General features: G+C 48.3%; 2 protein-coding genes across 3 annotated transcripts in view; one reads left to right on the top strand and one right to left on the bottom strand.

Moving 5' to 3' along the window:
• The window catches only part of LOC144142240 (uncharacterized), a 45,947-nt gene extending 42,541 nt beyond the window's left edge, over positions 1-3,406 (bottom strand). For both annotated transcript variants that reach the window (XR_013316922.1, XR_013316923.1), the window contains exon 1: positions 3,105-3,406. The gene's annotated coding sequence lies outside the window, so the exon portion shown is untranslated. The remainder of the gene's footprint in view (positions 1-3,104) is intronic.
• A 218-nt stretch (positions 3,407-3,624) lies between these two features.
• Positions 3,625-19,343, top strand: part of LOC144141829 (PR domain zinc finger protein 15-like) — a 31,060-nt gene continuing 15,341 nt past the window's right edge. Inside the window, exons 1-9 of the mRNA XM_077673316.1 lie at positions 3,625-3,817; positions 4,160-4,249; positions 8,023-8,069; positions 8,378-8,522; positions 11,457-11,564; positions 13,288-13,392; positions 14,271-14,347; positions 16,582-16,770; positions 17,946-18,198. Of these exons, the coding sequence (XP_077529442.1) occupies positions 3,688-3,817; positions 4,160-4,249; positions 8,023-8,069; positions 8,378-8,522; positions 11,457-11,564; positions 13,288-13,392; positions 14,271-14,347; positions 16,582-16,770; positions 17,946-18,198 (1,144 nt within the window). The 5' untranslated portion in view covers positions 3,625-3,687. The remainder of the gene's footprint in view (positions 3,818-4,159; positions 4,250-8,022; positions 8,070-8,377; positions 8,523-11,456; positions 11,565-13,287; positions 13,393-14,270; positions 14,348-16,581; positions 16,771-17,945; positions 18,199-19,343) is intronic.

Here is a 19,343-nt window from a genome sequence, read left to right as displayed (position 1 = left end):
GTCTACGCCCGTTACAACGGACCCTCTGAATCCGGAAAGAAACGTCCGCTGTAGCCGAAGTATGCAGTATCCGACCGGGGGGGGGGGCTATGAGCCTACAGTGGGTACTTTGACCGATATTGCATGCACAGTACATACACTTAGTTCTTTCTACACGCCTGCAGCACCTCTGCACAGTGTTCGCGCGAGGGCAAAGAAACGCGGTAAACACCGTTTCCAAAACTTAGCACCGGCACTTCGAAAAGGCCTAGCGCATGTGGTCAAGCGTGTAAAGACGCAAGATGACCTGAGCAAATAACGGAAGAATATAACTAGGCGCAATTATAAACCAGCTATAAAACATCAGTCGTGCCCATCAGCATTAGCTAGGCTCTTTTAAATCCCCTCACGACGAGGCAGGTTTTCCCGAAACCGTTCGTCAAACAAATCGGATCGCTGGCCGACGTTCCCTCAAGGCAGATTCCACTTTTTTAGCGATTTTATTCTGGTCATTGAAACAGATGTAATGAAATAATCTGATGACAGTCAGCTGTAAAATCGAAAGTTAGACCAGTTGGACTGCGCACGGTTACCAGCAGATTGCACACAATGGATGGGGAACAGCCCCTACTTGAGGCATTTCTTACCTTTTTCACCGAACGGAACGGGAACGATGCATGCGTGGGAATAATAAAAGCCGAACTTCACTGAACCCGAGTTTTTTATTACATAAAAAAACTGACGAGGGCAGACTCGCCTCCGAGTGCACCACTTCGAGTATTCGATTTTCCTGTTTTCAATCTCACCGGAGTCGCGTTTATCGGCAGCGGCCTTGTTCTTGACGGTACAGCGGACACTGTGCTTAGAGAGGCCTGTACTTCTGGCGATGTCAGCCTGTTTTTCCTCGTGTTCAACAGCGTTAATTACGCTTAATTTATCCGACAGTGAAATCAGCTACCCTGCCGCTCATGCCGCTGGTCGCACAAAAAAAAAGCCACTGGCTTGGCTGCGCCAACGACCCGGCTGCCAGTAATGTTGCCAGACATAATAGTTTTCTTGCCAAAATAAACGAAAAAGCACACCGGGCGCCGGCCCCGCGGAAGTCCGCTATAAACGTTCAGTCGAAACAATTTTCGCCTAAAATTTAGTCTGTTGTAGCCGATAGTCTGCTCTAGCCGGGTCCGTTGTGAGCGGAGTGGACTCCATTTAAAATGCATGGGTACCAGACAAACCAACAGAAATGGTCTGTTGTAACCGAAAGTCTGTTGTTGCCGGATCCGCTGTAACGAGCGTAGACTGTAGTGGGTTAACAGGTGCGAGGATCACTGTGGTGCGTTTTGAAGATGCACAACCTACTTCCGGGAAGCGACTAAACTAGAAGCGGACGTGCGATAAAAGTAAACAAAAAGGTGACACAACGTTCCCTGATACAATAACGTCGTGCGCTGGATGCTTGGAGCAGTCGAAGCTGCGGGAGTGGTGCAATTCATGGACTTCAGCATCATGTACTACATCGACCTGAGCACGGGCTGGCCGTGCATGACGCGCATTTGTAGCCCGCTTCAAGCACGGAGGAAAAAACGATTTTCCAAGCTAAGCGATATCAAGGGTTCATTTCAAACTCATATCTTTACATAACGACCACCTAAGAGATATCTGAGAAGGGCAGCTACAAGTTCCAGCAGAGCACACGGGGGATGCATGCAAAAAGGAAGCACGCCGGGGAGCATGCAACTCGGCTTTATTATAACGCCGTGTCTAGAGTGCCCTCCGACGGCTCTCTAGCGGGGCCCTGCAGTGCAGTCTGACGGCGCTGCAAGACTATGTTCCCGTGCCATCTGCCCGGCCAGCACCGCGCCTTCGAGCTTCAGTCGTCTTAAGATACACCTATATGAATGAAATAAAGTTTATTTCGACCCACTAGCCAGCTCATGTTTTGGCGCTTGTGGGTGGTTATGTAATACACTGTGTCAATGTATCCCTATGAGCAAGCGTGCCGAAACCAAGGCACAATGTGTGCTCACCCAGTGGCTCGGGCACGTCGGGCGCACGACGCGAGATGAGGCGGTGTTTACACTTGTGACGAGAGATGATGCGATTTCATGTAGCTACAATGTAAGACCTGTGTAACTTCTTGGTGCTTCAACCATTTGCAGTCAAAGAAAATTACGTTACATGGACACGACAAAAACCAGTAGAAATCACACTAACACATGCTACTAACCTGGAATTGTACCAAAGGCATTGAGGGTTGCGGGAACAGTCGAAAATAACGAACTCAAGCAGACACTTTTCAACGTCTTGTTGCAGGTAGCAAAAAATTTAATAAACACGTTTGCTTCCAACACTTGTATCCCAGACCGCAAAGTTCGCTTCTTTTAACAGACGCAGAAGTTCTATAACCTTCGAACTCCACGATGAAACTCTATGGATGTTTACTACTCGCCGATAGAGGTACGAAACGGCTGCAAGTCAGCCTACCGTCCCCTATGCATCCAGCTACCTACGAAGATGACTTGCTTTGACAAGTCGAAGTAGTTTCTGCGCACTGATGAGTCCCTCGATGTTCGTCGATTGGTACATGTGTACGCTGCAGCCACTAACCAAAGAGCCTGTGAGCGCGACGCTGCTTGCCGGCCCGCCTCGGCGGGCCGGGATAAATTTGACCGGGCGGCGGCTCGCCGCCGTTTGACCTTGCTGATGTAAACAAACGTTTTGTTACCGGCTACGTCAGGTGACTCTATTCGGTTTTCGTGATTAACTATTCAGTTTTGCGATGGCGTCGCGCGACGAGGGACGAGCGATCGGCTCCCCCGTCGCAAAGCGAAGAAAAGCGAAAGCCGCTTCATCGCTTTGCTTCCTCACTGGGATACATTAACACAACGGCTTACATAACCACTCGCGAGCGTCCGATGTTGACCTGGCTATTGTGTCATAAGGAACTGCTTTTCTTTCGTGCTGGCCGTGTGCTGAGAGTTCTGTACAGGAGCCGCTCAAGCGCCGGACCGGCCGACGGCACGGGAGCATACGCTTTCAGCGCTGTCGGACAGCACTCTAGACCACAACCGGCTTAGACGCTGCGTTATTATAACGAAAAAAAAATCAAAAATCAAGTGTCTACTGACCTGGAAGAAAGTAGTCGTCTTGAGCGAGGGCAAACTTGCATGGTGGTCGTCACTTTTGTCCAATCCGCACGTTCGGCGTCCACAACGCTTTGCGAGGCGCATTGTCTGCTTCTCGCGGGAAGCGTTAAAAGGATGCACTGCTGCTCTTCTAGCGTGCCGACACTCAGAAGTGGACGCAACAATCCTTTTTACACCTCCGCTATTCGTCTTTGGGTCTTCTTTCGGCGGTATCACGACAACTACGCAGTTACGATGATAAACAAGCGCGCAGCACAACGGAGAAGTCAGCAACCGTGCCGGATCAACGGATCAACGGCCTGATTAGCGCGATTTTCGCGACCGCCGCCAGGTGGCGCGCGCAAACACGGGGTCGCCAATAATTGAAATTAAATTAAATTAACTGCAACAAAACGATAAAAAATAACTATAAAGGTAATATTTATAGTCTTTGTGGTCATTCCTCGCGATGTTCGCTAAATTTGTTTTGAGTGAAAATCTCCACGGCAGAGCAGACGATCCTCTGTAGGCGCCAGACAGACCTTCAACTCAGCTCCGTTCAGGTCATCTGTTTCCGCTATCCAAGATGACCGAAGAAGTGGAAATCGAGAAGATACGTCCTTATTTCACAGATGATGAGTGGGAGAACCTTCCAGACTTCGCCAAGTATCGCTACGCAAATATAAAAGTGAACTACGAGCTTATGCTAAACGTCGGTAAGTGACCCCAATCGATGCGCTTTTCACCCTGGCCTGTTCATTACACAAATCGTACTCTTTTGCAACTGTTAAAGGATAAGCTCTATTCTTGCGCGTGTTTATGATGCATATTTTGAGAACAGGGACATTCAGAGTGTCAGGGCAACCGCACAGTTGAGCCACGAACGCGCGTACATGTCGCTCATTTACGTTTTTCAGCAGTAGGAGAAAGCAATACATACAATAAATGAACAGCTTTAGTTTCGGTGGTTTCGCCACTTTGACAGACCTGTGGGCAGCTTTACTGCATCTCTGCTTCTAAAAACCTATAATTGCTAATGACACGTCTTCATTGTGCAGGTCTCCAGCCCGCAATTCCGGAGTTTCTGAAGGCCAAGCCTTCTGCACAGAAGCCCCCTGGAACAGATGGGTCTCGGAAATTGACGGCAGGCAAGTGTTTCCATTTGAACAGGATTCAGTTTTGCTTAGTTTAGGCAGATATCAAACGGTGCATATTGCTTCATCTGGGTCCATGTTTCACTGGAAGTTTTTAGAAAGTGTTTTGCTCGTCTCCTCTGAGCCTTTTAAAGCCAGCATACTTGCCGCGTGATGAACATTAATATGGGGAAAGCAGGGTGTCCATTGTCTTGGCACTGCGCCACGGCAGCCTTCCCGTTGGTTATGAGAGTCGTTCTTTGGCATTGAATCTCGAATCAGCCGGAGGCAGTACACGGCGCCTACAAGTTACGGAGTCATTCACTGGAATTTGGGGCTACGGGTGACCACTTAGTGTCCCACCGGTAGGTCACGTGATGTACGGGTGGATAACGTGACCGAATGTGAGGAGGAGGAAAGGGGGCGACGAGTGGTAAGGTATAGGAAAGAGTGTTTACAGGGGGAGGTAGGGCGGAAGAGGAGGGGGAGGCGCATAGGAGAAACGGGAGGGAGGGGAAGAGGAAGGAAGGGCGAGAAAGAAGGACGGAAAGGGAGAAGAGAGGACGAACGAAAGAAGAGGGGGAGGATATAAGCGCAGGGAGACGAAGGCACAAATGACATGTGGAATGAACGGAGGTAGCATGGGAGGGGAGTGGAGCATATATTGGGAGCAATTAGGACAGGAGGTGAGGAAGAATCGAGGGGAGTTTCGAAGAAGGATTGGCAAAAACACTGTCGTCTTTGGCATCGTTTGCAGCAAAGCCTGCACACACGAGGGCAATTTGTTGCGCTGCTTTGGCGGAATTCCAGGCCTTGAAATGCGAAGGTGATTTTCCGCAATATTTCACATGTGGACAAAGCCTTAATAATTGCATTCACAGTATGTTCCCTTTCTTGCGGGGAATCTCGATTTCCATGATCAAATCAACTTCGGGGTTTTCTTTTGTTGTTGTACGTTTACTTATTAAAGGATGAGAGCAACAGGATGTTTGGAAAGGACATGTGCAAAGGGTAAAACAACAATTTGTTGACTACAACACACGTCCAAACTGCGCCAACTATTATTATATAGTGCATGACTGTTGACTTCTTCGGAGTTATTCCTAAAATGGGGAGAGGAGGCGTGGTGTATTTTTAAAGAAAAACAAACAAGGACGAACTCATTTCGGGGGAGCTGTTTTCGTGAGCATTGTGAATCTAAAGAAGTTAAGGCGAAAGGAAAGGATGAACACCTATTTTTCCTAAATTTAGAGCAAATGGGTGGCCTTCGCAGTCCAGGTATAGCCGTGTGTTTTCGCTGCTCGAGTGCCCCAGTCGACGAGGTTTTGCTGGTACCGCAGGTTCGAGCTGTTCAGCACGCATTCCCACTCCTTCGGAAGAGCTGAGGAGAGCGCGGAGGGTGGTGTGGGCAGAGAAATGCGAGGTGGTGGGTTGTGGCTGGGGTGGAGCACTCAGAGCAGTTTTAGGTGACACGTTTGTTGGAGATGTGGGACACGATTGTGGAAGTCTGTATTTGTTTGTAGACGTCGACAGATGCGCGATCATTTTTTGGCAGGAGGGGGGGGGGGGATGGTGATCTCATTGGGTGTGTCGGTGGTGCGACAATTAAGGCATCCCAGTAGGTGGCTGGCAATAGCTGTCGCGTGTCTGTCGTAGTGACCACGTCTTCCGCCCTCGTCTAGGGTTCCCAGTAGTGCAGTTCGCGGGCCGCAGCGCGTGCAGCTTCGTTTTTGGGTAAGGAGACGTGAACTTACCCAGAAACGAAGCTTACCTAGAAACGTGAACTTACTGGAATACAGGCAATAGTAGAGAGGAGGCTAAGCTTTGTGCAAGCTTGAGGGTAGCTGGGGGAATTCTTCCAAGGAGGTCGCTTCGACAGGCTAGCTATGAGTCGGAGGTAATCGTCGAGGCAGACGGAGCTAGGTTTCTGTATGAGCTGCGCGAGGGCTATAGTTTCCGCTAGAGCTGGAAGTACAGCTGCTCGCGGCTGCGGGGAAGAAGGTTGATTGATTGATTGTAGGGCTTAACGCGACGACGCAACGCAGGCGACGAGGCGCGCCGTAGTAAAGGGCTCGGGAATAATTTTGACCACCTGGAGATTTTAAGGGGTAATGACACAAAATTTTGAAGGCGAGATAACTTCGGATATGTATTGGTGTGAACACATATACATCATCTGCAAAATATCAGCGGCGAATACAGCCTAGAACATATTTAAAATCAATTTTAAAGTGTGCGAAACGCAACGGAGCAGCCAGCAGAGGACCATGCGCAATCGACATCCCATGGATATTGTGTAAATAAACAACATCCAAACACGTCCCGAGTTTGTATTTCCCGTTTCCTCACTGCCGGAGTTTTTCGCCGGCTCGCCCGGCTCGCCGCTCCAATCGGAGGGCCGGAGGGCGGAGCTTCTGCTCTCGAGAACGAACGACCTGATCGTTTGCGACGGAGGGGCCGTGATTTCGTCAGCTCGATCACCGGGCAGACGGCCGCGACCAAAGTTATACAGCGATTCCAGGCACTCTGTTTCTATTACTTGTTATTTACATTGGACGCGAAAACGCGCCGGAGACACGAAAAGCCCACTAAGCGAGCCGCACGGTCACTGTCCAGGCGGCGGCCACGGCCGCGAAGTGGCCCAGGCCGGCGCAGGTAGCTCGAGTGATAGCTTGTTACCGCTGCACGAAGTTGACCCAAGTCGCAACCATGGCAGCTTATATGAGAAAGGATTTAATGATGCGATGGCGGGTTGCATTAAATATCATCATCTGCACCGCTTACGAGAGCGGCAATCGAATATCCACCGCAGTGCTATGCCGAACACATCTGTAGGCGGACCTGTAGGCAGACCGGCTGGCTGTTCCCAGCGCGCGTCTTGCTCGAGCGTCGCGCGTCGTTCTTTAGCCGCAGTAACATTTGCACTCTCTGCGCCTGCGTCACGTCCACGGTCGCTTTTTAATTAAGCGCCGCACGAGATCAGTATGTGGGGGCATTCGCAGAAACTGCCGGCGATGCGGATCCGACAGTGCTACGGCAGCTCTGCTCTGTGATATCCTCCGATGGTCACGTGGTCAGCTTTGTTCACACAAAATCCGTCATTTCGCGGCACCCGCTGAAACCGAAACTGCGACTGGCCGCATTGAAAATGCCTCTAATTAAACAACCGTCGCACGCTGAAGCAAACGAGGTTTCTACAGGTGATAAGTAGGTCTACTTATCGCAACCAAAAAAACAAGATGCAAAATTTTTGTGTCAGTGCCCCTTTATCGTACGCCGAAATCTCGTACACACGGGCGTTTGTGCGCTTCGCCGCCATCAGAAAAGCAGCCGCCGCGGCCGGGAATCGAACCCGCTACCTCGTGCTCAGCAGCGAAACGCCTTAGCCACTGAGCCACCGCGGTGGGAGGGAAGAAGGTTCCTTGGTGTCGGCGACCGGTTAGGGTTATATGGCAAGGCAAGTAAGCGATGTCGGTGTAGCGATAATCGTTGGCCGGTGAGTATTTCTTGTGGAGTATGAGGACGCGAGCGAATTCTGCCATTCTTTGTTTATCTCGGGGCATATATATTACAGGCGCAAAAAGACAAGAAGGCAGGAGAAACAACTCAAGGGCACATAATGTTACGAGTGTGCGCCAAAATACCGTTTATAATTGAGTTGTCGGCGACACTTAAAGTGTAGTTTGATATTCACTCAAGTTTTTATTTCTTCCATGCCTTCGACGAAGAGTTCTTTATTAAGCATGTTTTCAGGATGTCATGATTTATGCATTGCGTCTACATTACAGGAGCGGTCGCAAGTACGTTGCCAAAGGATCCACCCAAAAGCTTTAAGGTATGAAGTTTACTCCAACTGTGCAGAGTTTTATATTACCCTTTTACACATGCCTATAAGGAGGACCTGACGATTTCAATTCCGAAGCTACACATAAATATAAAATATACGTATGTACACGATGTAAGACTAGATAATGGATATGTCTTTATACGGAAATGTTGTGTATCTATGACATTTTTACCAGGAGTTGCTGAAAAGTCTAGCAGCTCTGTTTACACAGCTCAGAAATTTCTGTTATTTTAGAAAAACGACGATATCCGGATATCTACTGAGATGCCGTTAACCCACGTGTATGTATTGCATAGGCGCCCCTGGCGGATTCCAATGGTGATTGCGACAGAGCGACCGTCGAAGCAAAAAAAGCATTCAGGAAGAAAAAGGTCCGTGCCCCTCGTGTCAAGAGCAAGGGGAGTGTTTCCCAAGGACCTGCAAAGACCAGACGCAAGGACGGTGAGTGGTGCCGTTTTTTTTACACAACTAGCAGGACGTTGAGCGTATTTTCTATTATTACAAGTTTTCGGATTTTTTGCTGCAGAGGAGAGGTGGAAAGGAAAAATGGTTTCAGGTGGGGAGTACTCACAGAGAGCATGAGAACATTTCAGTTTCTCATTTATTTGTAAAATAAGTAAACTTCAGGTGAGAGGTATTTTCGTACAGTGGGAATGTGGGTAGGGATTGATTTCATTTCATTTTCAAAAACTTAATGTTGCATTTAACTGAATTCGTAAAACTTCTGTTTTTCCTTAAATTGCATAGACTGGATCAAATAAATACAGTATGCATCATTACCTGGTTGAAAAAGCAGTATTTAATGTGTAAAACCTCAAGGATTCAATGCTACCACGTGGCTGTTGCGGTGGCCGCTAAAACAGCAATAATGCGTATTCGAGTAGCGTTGGGATTGGACGATCTCAAATATTGCAATTCAAATCAGATTCGGTTCCGGTTCGGTGCAAATACATGCTTGGTATCCTCTTGAGAGAGGGAAGTAGGGCTAAGGCAGCGCGCCGTTTATTCCGGTGTTCTAGAACAAGCATCCAGTATAACCAACCCCAATGATGATGTTTCTAGTCGGAGCAAAAGTAGCTGGGGCAGCTTCATTCTGAGCTCGGTGTCTATGTAGTGTAAAAAGTGGTGCTTGAGAGAAGACCTCAGGTGGTTTCATTCCAGCAAAACAGCCGCCTTTGTCATAGCTTATGTATCATGCCTTGTGAAAAATACCTACCTCATATTATCCAGTTGAATGTTCTTGCCTCCATCTTCACCTGCCATTGGGTTTCCTTGAACACCACACTGGCGTAAAAGCCACTGAAATGTTATTTGGTGTTCAGGGTCTTTGACTGGATGGTGCAAGTATGTTATTTCACAAGAAGAGTGTTCGAGATTGCTGAAGCAGGGGTTGCACTGCTGGCTTTAGAGAGCTTCCTTGCAGCCTATAAAGTGTGTTCTTTGCCGCGGTGGCTGGCAGAGAATAGACCAGATGGCTTCTGTGATTTCGTAACGCCGAGCTGAGATAGATTATGTTGCGTGTTCAAGGCGATGGAAGAACGCCTAGCCATTCGATCGTAGTAATGATTTTAGAGGATGTGTGCTCACGTGTACATAACTCGTCCGTAAAAAAGTGGTTTGTACCAGGGTATAGCCGGGTAATGCGGCCGACGATTAAATGTGTCAGGCCCAGGGGTTTCCCCAGGCATCGAATCAAGGGGGGGGGGTGTCTCAATGGCTCGGGGGGGGGGTTCATAAACTAGAAAAGCTGTTTTTTTATCCCTCTAGTTAAATAATAGACGTCTGTTAACCAAATGCTCATCCCCGTGATGTACGTTTTTCATTTTCTATATATATATATACGCCTGAGAGGCGGTGCTTTCTATTCAATCTAAGAAAAAAAGAAATTTAGAGAACTTTTTTAGCATTCAGTTTTTTTTTAATTTCTCGCCATTTCTCAGGCTACTGCCATGAATAGCAGACGGGCAGCCCATGCTTGCGCAGATCGATACTGAAAAAGGTCCATACAAGGACTGACAAGAGTGAAATTTGGGGATTCAAGGGGGGGTGTCCAGAAAAACTAGGGGGGGTCAACACACCCCCTAGGGGGGGTGTAGGGAGATCACTGGTCAGGCCACGTTGAAGCATATTCTTCGTAGGGTGAGGTCCGGAGATGTTGCATATAATCTGCCATTTCTAAGGGGTCCAGACTGGGAAATAAAACGGCATTGAATTCGCTGGGCTCGAGAGGTGAAGTCGTAAAGTCGAAAATAGGCAGGAGAGAATTATCCCGCATTAATAGGAAGGAGGGAATTATCGTCGCCCACAAGCTGGTGTCAACGCTTGAAAGGCTGATGCCCCGACCGAAAGAGCGTCTGCCAAAAAAAGCCCAGAAGGTCGTCTACAAAATTGCTTGCGCACAATGCCCCGCAAGTTACGTTGGCGAGACCAGTAACTTCTCAGAACGCCTCCGACAGCACAGAAGGACGTCCGAAAATCTGACATTCATCGCAGTGCATTGGCCGAACACTGTGAAAAAGCTGGCCGCAATACTGACTTCGACGGCGTACAGGTGACTGGCACCAACACCAATTATTTACGAGGAATACTCCTCGAGTCCTGGACCATACAAAGTTCTCAAGGAGACCTGAATAGAGACCTAGGAGCCCTTCCCGCCATCCAACCACACCGCCTCCGATGCGGAAGGGCAATATACAAAAAGAAAAAGAAGACACCTTATATAACTGCTCGTTATGGTCTCACAGTCGCCCCTGATGAACCAGCCGAGTAGGCTTGGAAACATTGAGACCGCTTTCAATAAACTCACTTGGTTGGTGTATTCACCTCTTTCTCAAGTTTAAACCAACGAGACAGAGTTCTGTCGAAGATGTTGACATTCAGAGTGCGGCATGTACGCCAGCCGGAAGGGCTTGCTTTAGGTGTATCAGTCCTATGTGGAATAGGAGAATGCTGAACCCAGCTCCTTGAGACTGTCGTTTTTGTACAGCGTAGTAGCTAGGTTGGGCCATCCGGAGCGCACATAAAGAGTTATCGCCCCAGGAGGTAGCTGGATATTCACGAGTGAAGTTTTCAAGCGAAGCCAATAGCAGCAAAAGATACTAACATCGCATCACGGGAAAATTAATTTAGTGAGGATTAGCAGTCCAGGAATACTGTAATGGTAATATATCCGCTCTGAAAATGGTCTTCTAGATGCGAAACCAATAAAGTTACATTGTCCATGGCTTGCAGAAATGTATGCTTCTGTGCTGTATATTCAACCTGAAAAGTAATGGCAGGACCTGCATGCTGTTCTTGGACACTAATTCATGCAATGAAGAGTTTAGATCGATGACATTAAACTGTACCACCTCGTATATTCCCCTTTGCACGCAGAGGCTGGTCCCAGAGGAGCGGCGGCACAGCGCTACCCCAAGCGTGACCGCAAGGAGGTCCGCTACGAGGAGGAAAGCGATGACGGCGGCTCACCGGGACGACTGGGCGGTGAGTACAACAGACATTGCATGGACAGAATCTCACCGGCAGAGTTGCGTGGCGCTGCAGTTGCAGTCTCCGGGAACAAAGCGAGAGCGGTATGTCAGAATATTTCGCTAGCTAAAGTGTGGACGGTGGTTTTTTCATCACAGGTATTAGGACTTTATTGGTGTAGCTGTAGTGACTGCTCTCGTGTCGGCTTTCGCCGCTTTTAGGGTGCGTTAGTTTTTATCTACGTTGTTGTAATCGTGCGGAATTTTTTTTATTCAATATTCTTGGGAATTACATAGGGATGATTACGAGGGGTTACTATCTGAAGGTAAAGAGAGTAAACATTTCCTAGTAACTGGGGTAAGGTAAAGAAGGGTGTCAAAGAAAATGGGCAAGGGTGGCCGTTCTATTCTGGTAGGCCACGTGTTACGACCGCTGGCCTAGCCCGTTCGACCAGTGCAGCCTCCTCTTTGAGCTGGCCGCTCCACAGCAGGCACGGTCACTGTTCGTCAGTTGGATGAGTGGGTGGTGAGTGGTTAGTAAGGCAGTGTCACACAAAGTAGAGTGTTGTAATGGGGTTTGCAGTGTGTAATCTAGGGAGTAGGGCATCGGAGATATGTGGTGTAGATGTTGGTAATTATGTAACGTGGTGGGGTGTAGCAGCTCCCAATCCGTGGGTCCGCGATGGGAAGGGAGGGGTGCCGTAGTGAGTAGAGGCGGCGGGACTGATGGCTGCTACACTCGGTTACAACTCAAGAACGGCACCACCTCATGTAGTGTACCACTCCGCCAAAGCGTCGGACCCGTGACGTCAGTGCGCGCGCGTTTTGAAAGGGGTTTGCTATGAATGCGTGATATCGTCTGCGTTTTCTCACGCAGTTTGTTTGTCGTCACTGGAGTCGTTTATAAGCATATTAAGTCCAAAAAATCAAGGGAACGGCTCACGCCATGTTCAAAATATTCCCAGTAACGCCCTACTTGCGCCGCGCAGAGAAACATCCGGCTACGTTGATAAGGCACAGCGGCAACTTCCGGTGCCGTTCTTAAGTTGTCGCCGAGTATAGAGAGCATATTGGCGTATGTGCGAAGCAAAAGTTGGAGGGTAGGGGTGTCTGTAGGTGGGAGATGGTTCATTCCCTCTAGGAACGCCCCGTAGGTTAAGGCGCGGGTAGTTGCGTGAGCCACATCATTCCCGGGAAGATAGGAATGGCCTGGAATCCATACGATACCGGCGTCCGGCAGTGCGGGTCGTTGGGACGGGATACTTTGGGGAGGGTGGTGATACGACCCGTGGTGTAGACACGGCAGGCGGATTGGGACTCAGCCAGGATTGTGACAGAACATTATTTCTCGGAAAACTATAATAAAGGCATCTATTTTGTACATTGGCAACATCAAGAAACTGTACGCACGTCCAGGGAAAAATCGCCAAAAAAACGATAAAATTACAATGGAGGGAGAAAAAGTCCCCGCGAAAGACGCATAAAAACAAAAGAGCTAGAACCAATACACTCCACTGCAGTACTGCACTGGGGTATTGTAGAATGTAGTACACTCCACTGTATACAGCAACCAGTGACGTCTATCCAGCCAATTTCTCTAAATTCAACCGTTAAAGAGACACCCATTCGTGTTGTGCGTTAACTGCAGTAGACTCAAGATTAATCCCTCTTAGGTGATTTTATGGGTTAGAGAAGCACGCATACTTCCCCTTGCTTATTACGTGGCGTGTGTATTGCAGCCCCAGCGGCAGTAGCATCGAGTGAGCACCGCTACCCAAGGCGCAGCCGAAAGGTCGTGGACTACACCGAGGGTGATGGCGACGAATCCGGATCTGAGTATCTCTGTAAGTGCTCTCCGCTTAAACCCGAACTTCGCGAAATTCAGTTTTAAAGAAGGCGCCATTAAACGCAGTTGCTCGCTCATCTACTCGGTTACAACTTCAGCGTCAATGAAACGCAGTTTCTGTGTGAAGTATAAGTAGATAGCCATTTTAATTGTTGTGCACCATCTCGTAATGCTCTTAAAAATAAAAACAGTTTTATCCAGTGTACTAGCCTTGTAAGGTCATCGTATTAGTTGAACAATTTTTGTGGGGCAGAAATAATTTTTTATTACATATCAAAACAGATGGTGCCTGTAATTTATCAGCGCTTGATTTAGTTCGGTTGTAGCTCAAGCACAAGCTCTCTGGGAGGAAAAAAAGAACTGTTTTTTTTCAGGAAATCTGACAGTGAGTAAGCAACTGCCAGTCGAAACGCGTAACACGCTATGCTTTAAACACAATATTGACACAGGTCACAGCTGGAAGGATACTATGTCTCATGCGCCAATAGTATTCTTTGACTCTGAATGCATACAGTGACTCAAAGTACCGGCAACCCACTGCTTAGATATGGTGTTTTATCCCCTCTATTGAAATTAGGCATTACTTCCGCAACGTGCCTCTCCTGCCATGTGTTCGTACCATTGATAACGATGTCGCTTAAAGTATCTGAGGAGAATTTAACGTGGACGTTGAGTACGCGGGCCGCAAAATATATCCTCCCAAGCCGTGTTCAACCACGACTAGGGCAGCTGAATTGTAGCATTTGATGTTTGGAAAGCAATATACAACAGACCAGAAAGGAAAGCAACTGCGTGACTCTGGAAAGGAAGTGTTCGTACTTATATTAAAATTCCCACCAAATTGTGTACAATGTCTGTTCCAACCTTGGTGTATAGACTGCGAAGACTGCGACCAGGACTACCATGGTGACTGCCCTGTCCACGGACCCTTGACGCACATCGAGGACACCCCGGTAGGCTGAATGCACTTATTGTGTTATGCACCGCATGCACAAAAAATGCTTCTTCCAGGCAATCGTTGCGACCGCCTAAATCACGCGCTTTGCAATTCCTCCCCCGAGTTACATAACAAAGCAAAGCAAAGCATGCAAAGGTGAGCAAAGCATGCTTACTGCACTGGACAAACAGAGTACAACCGCGTGGGCCTGAAAATTAATATGCAGAAAACTAAAGCAATGATCAATAACTTCGGGACAGCACAGCGGTTCGAGATAGGTGGAGAGGGCGTGGAAGTAGTAAGCGAATATGTCTACATGGGCCAAGTTATGGCCCCAGATCCCAACAATGAGGCAGAGATAATTAGAAGGATAAGAATGGGATGGAGTGCATTCGGCAGGCATTGTCAGATATTGAATGGCAGCCTACCATTGTCCTTTAAGAAGAAAGTGTATGACACCTGCATCTTACCGGTACTCACCTACGGGGCAGAAACCTGGAGGCTCACTAAGAGGGTTCAGCTTAAATTGAGGACGACTCAGCGCGCAATAGAACGGAAGATGATAGGTGTAACTTTAAGGGACAAGAAGAGAGCGGAGTGGGTCAGGGAACAAAGGCATGTTAAGGACATATTAGTACAAATTAAGAAGAAGAAATGGACGTGGGCAGGGCATGTAATGCGAAGGCAAGACAACCGCTGCTCATTAAGGGTAACAGAGTGGATCCCTAGAGAAGGCAAGCGCTGCAGGGGGCGGCAGAAAGTTAGATGGGCAGATAAGATCAAGAAGTTTGCGGGGATAAACTGGTCACAGGATAGGACAGGGGTAATTGGAGAATAATGGGAGAGGCGTTTGCCCTTCAGTGGGCGTAGACAGGCTGGTGATGATGATGAAATCACGTTCTTTTTACCTAAACAAGTGAGTTTGACGTTCGCTTCATATTCGTGGTGTGCGTGTGTGTGTGTGTGTGTGTGTTTGTGTGCGTGCGTGCGTGTTTGTGTGCGTGTGCGTGCGTATGTGTGTGTGCGTGTTTGCGCGCGCGTGGGTGTGCGTGTGAGGGTGTGTTGTGTGTGCGTGTGTGTGTGCGTGCGTGTGTGGGTGTGTGAGTATGTGTTCGTGCGTTTGCGTGTGTGTGTGTGTGTGCGTGTGTGCGCGCTTATGGTTGCGTGTGTGCATGTGTGTGTACGTGCGCGTGTGTATGCGTGTGTTTGTGTATGTGTGTTTCTGTTTCTGTGTGTGTGTGTGTGTGTGTGTGTGTGTGTGTGTGTGTGTGTGTGTGTGTGTGTGTGTGTGTGTGTGTGTGTGTGTGTGTGTGTGTGTGTGTGTGTGTGTGTGTGTTCAATGTCGGGGAACAGCAAAAACACAAAACTTGGTTATAGATCTCGTGCATAGGGGAGGGCAAAACATGGTCTTCTGCGTGTATAATGAAGACGCAATACAACAAGGTGACAGGGATAAAGAAATACCAGGAGGGTAGACTTTCCAGCCAGTTTAAGCGCAACGTTGACATTTCGCTGTCAGCTGGAGCATCGTTCTGCCACTATACCCCACTTTCGGTGTTCTGACACATTTAGTCACTTCTTAGTCGTGGAAAATCAAGATTAGAAACACTGGGAGAGGCAAAAATACTTGAAGAGTGTGCGGCTGCAAATTAGAATGAGCCGTAGCATTCTCTCATTGTTGGGACTTAAGCGAGTTGTTTGTATCAGCCTTTGACATATGTCAGTATGTCAAACGAAGCTTCTGAAATATTGTAGGCCAAACGCTTGTGCATAGGTTAGAGAACAAACCACTGCGCCTACAGTAAGAAGGAATGATGAAAATGGTACGTTCCCGTACTTTACTACTTACCTTCAATGGGACCAAACAATGGTGTCACTTATTTCGAAGAACAAATAGGAATCACCACGCTCTCAATAAACCAATACATTAGGAAAATGGTTGCCCGTTGTTCATATATAGTTCTGCCATTTATAATTACCCCAAGCTTACGTGCAATGGTAGGTCACTGTGTGAACGAGGGCCTCTGGCTTGCTGCAAGTGTTTCTACTCAGGGCCAACAATCAATTATTTATATATCAGAATTTGCCACCCAGATTCCAGGTCACCTCGGGGAAATATGTAATTGACCTGCCACACGTTCACATTCTGCACAGCCAGGTGGCTTGCAGGAAGTCGGTTGGGCCCTCCAGGAAAGAGGGAAGAAGTGTTTCGGTGCATTGACCTGAACAGCACGGTGGTCTTCGGTGCAGGTCCCTGAGGGCGATCCCCAGCGCGCCAACAAGACGGTGCCCGACTGCCTAGTCATCCGCCGCTCGATCATCAAGGGCGCCCAGTACGGCGTGTTCGCTGCCAAGCCCCTGCCTAAGAGGCTCTGCTTCGGACCCTACGAGGGCGTCCGGGTGGACTCGGTTGACAAGGGCAACGGCTATGCCTGGCGGGTGCGAGAGGAGATGCTTGGATATTTGCAGAGAATTGCATGGCGCCGCGATCTGCAGAAATACACAATTTTCTTCCCAAACATTTATAGTGGCCTGTCGAATGGAAGCAAATACCGGTTAAAAACACGAAGTAAGAAGAATAATACGCGCAAAGTGTAGGGATAGGGAAGGATTCTTTTGGATTCGGGAGCCAGTCGGTGTGCAATACATGCTGTGTGAAATCACGAGATATAGGCAGGATAAGGTAGGAGAAAGTTTAATGCTCACAGGGAAATGGAGAAAGCAGCGGAGGATGCGTGTCGGTCAACCGTGGAGAGTGACGTTCGTAGTCTGATATACCATGCCGAGCTGCAGCTCGAACAGGCGGGGCCAAGAGGCCGCAGCGGTTTTCTCGGACCTCGCTCGGACCTCGGACCTCCCAATGCTCCGGTGTCGATGAGGTGACCCCTGGTAGTTCCGCGACGCCCTTACACTCCCCCACAATAAGGCACTGGGCATCCCGAAGCAGTCTTAGTCGTAGCTAAAGTGTGGCAAAACACATATTTTGACTAAAGGGCTATACGTAGAGAAGGAAAGCCGGTGTCGGAGGTAGGTGGTGTTCGCAGGGTGCGTTCTCTTGAAAGGCCTTCGGTGCGGTCTAAATCAGGCTGGTGGGCCCCTCTTGAATGTGGGGAATATCATGCGAGTTCAGGGTTGAGACGAAGGAAGCAGTTTACGGCTCTGCCCTACTTGCACAAGAATGTTTTCTTTCGTATAGTGTGCAAAGAGAGACAGAGGGGAGGGATCCAGTAAAAACGAACGAAATTAAGTTGGGCTTGAGATTTACTGGGCATGATTGGGAACGAGTAGAACACCAAGGTGGCGAACTGGATACCAAAACACAGGCTAGACGCAGGGGAAGACCGATAATTCAACGGAGAGATGAGATAAGGAAAATCGGGGGAAAGAAGTTTTTCAAACAGTGCAGAATGGAAGGAGTTTGAAGTCAGTTCAGGCAGGCGTTCGTCATGCAATGGAGATAAATTTTGGCTGAGGTTGATGATGCTGAACGTGGCGGGAACGAATTATAACTGACTGCCATGGTGACTACTTATTTCATTTGTGCGTAACATTGCTTTATGCTGCCACGCATCTAACCTATTGCTGCACACTGCCATTCCGATACCATGCCGCAGGTGCGTGGTGGTGGACGGAGCTTCCTGGTGGACGCCCGTCCGCTAGAGAAGTCCAACTGGATGCGCTACGTCAACTGCGCCCCCAGTGAGGCCGAGCAGAACGTAGTGGCCTTCGAACGCGCGGGGGCCATCTACTACCGGACGCGGAAGCCCATAGAGGCATATGAGGAGTTGCTGGTCTGGTACGGCAACTCCTTCGCCAGGGATCTCGGGCTCCTCGAAAACCGGAAGGTCACAGAGAAGGAAGACAAAGGTGAGAGCACTTCTCCGACATCTCACCTCGATGAATGAAGTCGCTGCGATTTATTTCATTTATATGGGGTCACTAAACGCAGCAAGCAATAATAGACGAAGAAAGATGCACTAGCCATGCTTCCGTAATCACGACTAAGTTACAATCACTTACGTGGATGGGGCTCTGTAGGAAATTGCCCTGCGCTCGGGTAAGAGGACCATCATGCTAGTATGAATAAGTGAAAGAAAGTTTCTACTACAAGGGCCTGGGGTTTCAGTAGATTGCTATGGCACGCATAGAACAGCCGTTCGCGTGTTTACGTCAGAAATGTAAGAGACCATACCGACGATACTTTTCGGTATGTAAGCTTGTGAGGTGTCGACAGGCCTTTGCTGAATGCATTCACCTCATTGTTGGTGTACCGGTGGGGTTTTGGAAGAGGTCTCTGGTGGTATTGTGAGTGCAGTATTGTTCATTTTATTTGTGCTAAAAGGAATGCGGTTTATATCTCGGAAATGGGTAAGCTTTGCAACAATGGGTCTGTTTTTGCCAGATTGAGGAAATCTCAGTTCGTTTAATCGTTGAATGTCGCGTGTTTTCAGCGTTATGTTGAAGGTAGCTTTCCAATTATCTATGACTAGTTCCTCGGACTGGGACGGCGTTTCTCCTTCGAAAACTTTGCGTTCCTGAAAGTTAAGGTAATTTTGTCGTGCTATATTGTTCCTATTTGCCAATACCTCAATTAATACGAAGAAATAATCACTTACAAATGTCAAGCGTAGTATCCTATACAAATTGCTCCACACGGAAGCCACACAGACGATTTTATTGATGTAAGTTGTACCAGGTGCAAGGAGACCATAAAACAAGGCTTGAGCAATATTGATGCTCCTATTGCAGGTTAATAAAGTACAGTTGGCAACAGAGACAGAGTGTACAGTTTGTAAGCTAGAAATGCCTCTGAAAGATATATTGTACAGTAAAAAGCAACGATGGTGTGTGGTGAAAAACTGTGTTAATTCGGTCTTGTTGGTACATACTTAGTTTGATAGCAGCGCTAGGACAGCGCTAGGATACGAGACTAAGCGCCCAGTCTCGTGTCGCCTTCCTGTGTCTTGTCCTAGCGCTGTTATCAAGATAAGTAATGTGCGGAATTGTTGAAA

Source organism: Haemaphysalis longicornis, unplaced genomic scaffold (genome assembly GCF_048455015.1).
Source record: "Haemaphysalis longicornis isolate Haplotype H1 unplaced genomic scaffold, Haemaphysalis longicornis Haplotype H1 scaffold_6, whole genome shotgun sequence".
Lineage (NCBI taxonomy): Eukaryota > Metazoa > Arthropoda > Arachnida > Ixodida > Ixodidae > Haemaphysalis > Haemaphysalis longicornis.
This window is presented reverse-complemented; position numbering and strand designations above follow the sequence as displayed.